General features: G+C 43.6%; 1 protein-coding gene across 1 annotated transcript in view; it reads right to left on the bottom strand.

The window, feature by feature from the left end:
• The window catches only part of LOC311307950 (long-chain fatty acid transport protein 2-like), an 8,658-nt gene extending 8,470 nt beyond the window's left edge, over window positions 1–188 (bottom strand). Inside the window, exon 1 of the mRNA XM_084436849.1 lies at window positions 1–188. This exon is cut by the window's left edge and continues 365 nt beyond it. Coding sequence (XP_084292975.1) covers window positions 1–107 — 107 coding nt within the window. The 5' untranslated portion in view covers window positions 108–188.
• Between the last annotated feature and the right edge of the window lie 7,312 nt (window positions 189–7,500).

The following is a 7,500-nucleotide window of genomic DNA, read 5'->3' as shown; positions in this document are numbered from 1 at the left end:
CGTACCAAGTCTTTAAGATAGAGGAGGTCATTCCAAAAATAAGGAAAATATATTTTAAGGACAAACGGTATGACCAGGCTTGCCACAAGAATCGATATTAGGTACATTTTTACGTAAACGCCGAGCCCTAATTGTTATAATACCGAGTTGTCAACACGGAGCCTAGCCTGCTACTCATAAGCATAGGAAAAGTCGCATTCCTGATACAAACGTGGATCCAGGTTTTTGTTATGTTTTGTTTTTTACACGTGAGGGCGGGGCATTGAGTAGGAGGCTACTTAACCCAAACTTTAAAAACAACCCGACAGTGCTGTACAGTAGCCTATAGGCACTAAACAAAAATACAACATGATACAGCAGATAACAAGACAATAAAAGAAAGAAGAAAAAAAAGAAGAAAAAAATCATGCACACATTATCGGGGTGCTATAAACTGGTCATGACATGAAGGCCACTTAGAAAAGTCTGGGCAGTTCTAATATGCAATGGTAGGCTATTCTACAGCTTGGGGTCAGCTAACTCAAAGGCACCGTCACCTCTGGTTTTGAGCCTAGATGTAGGGACATCTAGGATCAGGGATTGCTTGACCTGAATGCTCTATAGGGCCTTCAACTGTTTTGGGCTCATAGTTGAGAAATCCAAAAAGCAAGTCCTCCCCACTAGGTCCCTCGAGTCAAAACCGAGCTGTGTAAAGCTGCTTTTATTGTGAGATTTCTCTAATTATCTTTAAATTGGATTTGGATGCCTTCTCATTGGGCAAATTCAAAAAGGCGATAGATGAAATGGGTGGAGAGGGCCCTTAACATGTTTGTGCCCAGGGGCCCCATCATTTCATAATCCGTCTATCAATCAATCAATCAATCAATCAATCAATCAATCAATCAATCAATCAATCAAAGCTTTATTTTTATAGCGCATTTCATACCCAGAGGCAACACAATGCGCTTTACAGAGAACAAGGGAGGTGGGCAGACGTCCCCCCCTACATATTCCAGTCTATGCTGGTCTGTAATTGAATAGTTTTACGTGCTTGGCATGACTCGCACATAGTCCTCCATGGCAGCAGTGAAAACAAGTGCCAGGGGATCGCTTATGTCCAAATCATGCCAAGCACATAAAGATATTTGGATTGGGATACATTTCACAGGAGAGCATACTGAGACTGATTACACTCTGTGCTTCCCGTCTCGGAAAAGTACATTTATCATAGTTTTTCCAACGCATTTACATTGCCCCATTAACTTCCATTGGAGCCTAGTGGAGCCTGCAGAAAAACAGCAGCTTGCTCAATAATGGAATGATCAAGTATGGTCTCTATGTTTCAGGTTCATGGTAGACAGGCCACAAATAGGGCTTAATGTCCAAAATAGTACACTACCACTTTTGTTGATTTAGTTACTTGTTTGAACAGCCTAGAGCAGGGGTGTCAAACTCAAATACACAGTGGGCCAAAATGTAAAACTTGAACAAAGTCGCGGGCCAACATTGAACAAATGAATATTTTAATATGGACCCAAACAAGTTTTGCTTTAACATTGAATATGGAACAAGCAACGCTTATTACCATACAATATATAACTTAATAGTGCAGACATGCAAAATCGAATTTCAAATAAAAAACACATCAATGTTATTCATTCATAAAATAAAATTTAAATAAAAATCGTATGCCTCTTTTCTATTTGCAGCCTTCTGATTTAAATATCAAAATAATTTTTTTTCACAGGCTATTAAATTTAAAAATAAAATAACAATAATAAATGAATCATGTCCAGGTCATTGTACTTGTCGTGGTGTTTCGTTTCATAGTGTCGTCTAATGTTGTACTCCTTAGTTATAGCCACGTTGGCTCCACAAACAAGACAAACAGGTCTATCTTTTACATATGTAAACAGATATTCTGCCTCCCACCTGTCCAGAAAGCTTCTGTTTTCTGCCTTTCTTTTCGCCATTTTAAAGAAGGGGTAACACGGTTACAGTTGTAGTATGAGATTGCTATGACTACTGTCACAGAAGAGAGGGCGTTTCTGGGTCCTGTCTTGATTGACCCAAAACCACAGCAGAGCATTATGGGATTTGTAGTATTAGCGGTGAATGCGCTGTATAATACTGGCGGGCCAGCTCTAGTAGTCATTTGGTATTGCCTCGCGGGCCAAATATAATTACACTGCGGGCCAAATTTGGCCCGCGGGCCAGAGTTTGACACCCATGCCCTATTGCATGGATTACTCAGCCCTTCTAAAGTACTACAGATAAACACTAATTTAAAAAGTAACATGATAATTTATTTCTTGTGACTTGTTATTGACATGAATGAATAAGCCCTTTAACTATGTGACAAGAAAGGGCCCCCTGAGCTCTTGGGCCCCTGGGCCTGGTAGGCCCGTTTGGTAATGTCTTTGCCGACCAGCAATACCAAACTGTCCTTAGTCAACCCCAGGTCTCTGTGACCTTCCCACATTGAGACACAGGTATGGCCATTTCAACCCCCCCTATTGACAATGAATGGGGGGGGGGGGGGGCATTTTTACCCTGGAGAAAAAAACGGTCCTGAGCTTCAGTCCGGAAAATGACTGGAGGTGAATGGGCGGCCGTGTTTGGCCGGCTCTGTGGCGCCCCCCTCGGGTCACAGGCGGTGGAGGGCGGTGCGGTGCAGTCCGGGCTCTCTCCCCGCACACCCCAGGCCAAACCCTGCTTGCATGCTTGCCCAGTTTCACGTGCTGCTTCCTGTCAGACAGGAAGTCCATCATCCACCTGCAGGTGGAGTCGGGCACGTGCATCTGGGAGAGCAGCCCTCCAGAGTGAGTGGGAGGATGGTGTTGAACGCTGAGCTGAAGTCCACAAACAGGATCCTGTTGTAGACTCCGGATGCTGGAGAATGAAGTGGACGGCCATGTTAACGGCGTCATCCACTGACCTGTTGGCTCTGTAGGCGAACTGCAGAGGGTCCAGGAGAGGGTCTGTGATGGATTTGAGATGCTGCAGAACAAGTTGCTCAAAAACCTTCATTGTTACAGGGTCAGGGTAACGGAATAGAGAAACAGAAAGATTAAGTGATCATGATGACAAAGCCAGGCTTGTGCATATGTGCTATTTAAGTGCAAAAAAGTGTTTTTGATACAAAAGGTGGACAGAAAGTCATGACTCCTCAGAAAAAAGGCTTTCATCGTCCGAAAACCTCTTCACTTCAGTGAGTAACAAATGTATTATCTCTAGCTAACGTGTAGACTGAGTGCAAAGCGCTAATGGAGAAATGTATTGTCACTGGCAGGGCATATGAGAGAACCACGAAATACATATTACACAAAAACCTGTACACCCTGGACCAGAGCTAACTATAGCTGTGTTCGGAATTGCTCCCTGTTCACTATATAGGGCGTCAGCCATTTTGTTTGTAGTGTCCGAATTCTCCACAGAATTTTCGTTCCCTATATAGTCCACTATTTATTACCCACAATTCACCTTGATTTCCAGAGAACAGTGCATGTACCCTACATTTTCTCCGTTCCCTAGGTAGTTCACTACATGGTGAACCCTATATAGGGAATAGGGAGTGAGGGAACGAGGGAGCGATTCCGAACAGCTTATGTGTCAGTAGTTAGGGGCTGGGCAGCTTCATCTGCTGGTCCCTCTTGTATTTGCCAGTATTCTGAATCTGAATCTTCTTCCTAGGAAGTCTGACTTCCCAAGCATTAAAAATCACCACACTTTGCACACAGGTCCAGTCCTATACCACAAATCCTCAACTGGCATTGTGTGCCAATAGTGATGGTGGTGCTACAGCAACCGTCTAAAGTTTTAAAAATCATAAATCAGCTGCCTACATGCTATCACTTTGCAACTACGACCAAAATGTAGGCCCAAGTGAGCAGAAACTTCCATAATGCTTTGAGCTGGCAGGAATTATGAAGTCCATCACTCTGTTTTTCTCAAAGACTGTAAAACCTATCAAGCCCTACTATTCACACATTTTTGGTCAATTGACACCCCGATTGCTACACTACATCTTCAGACTGTCCTCCACGAATGACCTTCACAGATTTTTGAAATATTAAAATTGAGCCCACAGAGCATCAAAATGTTTTACTGTAAACAGTAGGCTACTGTATGCAGCTACTGCAAATATTCAATATTATATATATATAAATATATAAATATATATAATTTATATTATATATATATATATATATATATGTTGAATATGGTTGATTTTCAGAGAAATGCCTTTTAATATGATCCTGTTAGCTATTTCCTAATTATGATGATTGACCTCTGAGTACGGCTGTCGGCTTGAGTTTTCGGTAAGAACTGTCCCTTCACAGGACAGTATTTGGGTGGCCTGTAGATGTTTAGAAATATGGCTCGAGAAGAGGAATTCAACTGAAGAGCCACATATTCAAAGGAACCAAAATTTCCATAACACATCTGCTTACATTGGAGGGAGTCATTAAACAAGATGGCTACTCCACCTCCTTTCTTATGTACTCTAGCCTCGCTCATAAAGCTGAAGTTGGGAGGAGTTGACTCTAAGTACAGCTGCACTGTTACCTTGGTCTAGCCAAGTTTCAGTTAAAAACATAAAATCAAGATTGTGGTTGGTGATAAAATCATTGATTAAAAATGTCTTTCCTGCTAAATAAACACCTCCGCTTTCAGAGAACTGACTGTGTTCAGCAGATCAATAAAGTCTCCTTTAAGAATTTCCGACTGCTGTTGCGCAACGTCATTTGTCTCCACGTGCACAATGATGTTTTCCACAGTTGGATGTGTAACCCCGATATGCAAGATTTTTTCTGTTATGTCAGCAACCATATCCTTGGGAAAGCAGAGTATTTTGGTGCTTTCACTGCACATGCTTCTCACATCTTTTACAGTAAAGTCACCCACAATCAGAGTTTGAGGCCCAGTCGGTAGCTTTCCCTGTAGCCTTTTACTTTCTGGTTTACTCTCAGTCCTTACCCTGCTGTGTGAAGAAGAGATGTGATCCAGGTCATCAGACAGTGGGGCAAATTTGTTCTCCAGTTGTATGGTTGATTGTCGGCGAGATCTGTTTCTGGTTCTCCCTTTTGCGGTTGTCCACGGCGGTGTCCTTCTAGGGACAGGGGTTGAAGAGGCACTCTGCCTGGATGATAATGCAGGCCAGTCAGTCTCATAGTTCTCCAGGGACGGGTCTCTGCCTTGTTCTCCCATTTCCCTGGGAGGTGATTTTCTCTTAGGCTTTGCACCAAGAGAGTACCAGGGAGGGTTTGTAGGTTTAGTGCCTAGTACATGGCTCTCCTGTTTCTTGGTAGTCTCCTTGGTGCTAATTAGCGGTGTGTTAGCATGCTCTTGTCTGGTACTGTTTTGAATCCATGGTAAGGTGGTGTCGTTCCCAGTTAGTCCATTGACTTCCACACTCATCTCTAACCGGTTCAATGTATTGGCAATGGGAAAATTTAAATTAACTGTGGCTAGCACTCCTAGTGGTGGGCTCTGGTATATCTCTAGAACGGATGAACAGACAAAACCCCCCCCCCCCCACACACACACACACACACACACACACACCTCAATTTTATCGGATGGCAACAAGGACCAGACAAGCGAGGACGCTCCCAGAGCTCTACTGGATGTATGGATTTTAAAAGTAGCAGGACCCCTGAGTAGAATGGACTAGACACAGTCTCACAGGGGGGAAGGGTGTATTGACAATAGGAAAAACTTCCTGAGGTGAGCAAGAAAGCTCCTAAAGCTCAAAACTCGATGTATTTGGAAAATAGAAGGGCCCATGAGTGGAAAGGACTATAGACCTACCTGTACTGAGACACAAAGTATATTTTTTTGTGTACACAGCAAACATTTATTGGCAATGGGAAAAATGATCTGTGCTTGCCCAGTGCATAGCAAGTGGTGGTCTCTGGTAGGTCTACATCACATAGGACGGACGGACGGACGCTGTTTTAATAGATTTCATCGGGTGGGGGACAATAAAATGCTTTAATATCAGGTCCTTTTTGCAGGGAGTTTGATGTACTGTAGTAGGCCATGCTACTGGGGGGGGGGGTTGAAAATACTGTTCAGTCTCCATTCTATTTAACCTTTGAACTCCAGTGATTTCAAGGCATGGCAACCAGTGGGGTCAATGGATTGCGAAACTCCAAGGTAAGTTCAGTGACCTAGTGGTAGAGTGTCCACCCAGAGACTGGGAGGTTGTGGGTTCGATCCCTGGCCGGGTCATACCAAAGACTATAAAAATGGGACCCATTACCTCCCTGCTTGGTACTCAGCATCAAGGGTTGGAATTGGGGGGCTACATCACCAAATGATTCCCGAGCACGGCACCGCTGCTGCTCACCGCTCCCCCAGGGGATGGGTCAAATGCTCAGGTGTGTGACAATCAGTGGGACTTTAACCATTAACTTTCACCTTTAAGAGCATAGTTTGTGTGGTGACACAGCAGGCGCTATCTCACTGGGTGGGTTATCCCAACATCTTTTCCTATGTCCTCCTTTTTTGGCATGACGGCACTAGTAGTAGCCTACTTACCTTTTACTCCACCCCTGTCTCTGTTCTCTCTCTGTTCCTCTGCTTCGTTCATTCGCCTCCTGCCTTTACTGTCAAAGGGTAGCCAACCCCACACCACACAAACTGTCTCTGTAGGCCTACTCACTCACACGCCACACTAATAAACCCTGTCTTGACGCTACCCACTCACGCGGCCACACATGCATCATCTCGTTTCTATTTTTGGCTCCCACAATCCCTTCTCTCTTCTCCTTCCTCCCTCTCTCCAGCCTCCCTCACACATTCTCCAGACGCGTTAGCAGAGACAGAGCCTGCTGTCAGAGGGCTCTGAGTGATACGTTTAGCCCCCCTGTGTGACTCTTCCTGGGAGGACTCGCCGGTGCCTTGCTCTGTGGCCCCTCTCCTCGCTCGTGTGTGAGGACGCTTCCGTGTCCTGGGTCACTTTGGGCCCGCGGATGCCGGGGGCTCCTTTGTGCCAGCGGCCATCAGACTATAACAGTGACTGAGTGTTGTGGATGTGTGCATGTATGTATGTATGTATATTTGAGTATTTTATATATATATATATATATATACACATACAGATTGGGTGTATGTATGTATTGTTGACTTTCGTTGTCTTTTATTATTGTCCTTATTAAACTCTGCGTTATGTTTTGATTTCAATAAGAGGTCAATCATAATAATTTAGAAATAGCTAACAGGATCAGATTAAAAGGCATTTCTCTGAAAATCAACCAATATTCAACAGTATCCTATATTTATGCATACTGTATGTATATATTTCTTGTTATTTAATTTAATCAATGTATATTAAACTCCATGGCCTGATGGGATGGCTCGAGATGTAGGCCTACATCACTCTGTATAGTGGCCTTAAAGGAGCCTTAAATTGAGATTATGACCTGGATCTGGTTTAAAAAATCATTCACGAATCACGAGCTCCTAGGCAGATGTTTGGAATGATGAAATGGAGAGAAAATCATTAGGCTAACA

The sequence above is a fragment of the Borostomias antarcticus genome, assembly GCF_949987555.1.
Source record: "Borostomias antarcticus genome assembly, chromosome: 4".
Lineage (NCBI taxonomy): Eukaryota > Metazoa > Chordata > Actinopteri > Stomiiformes > Stomiidae > Borostomias > Borostomias antarcticus.
This window is presented reverse-complemented; position numbering and strand designations above follow the sequence as displayed.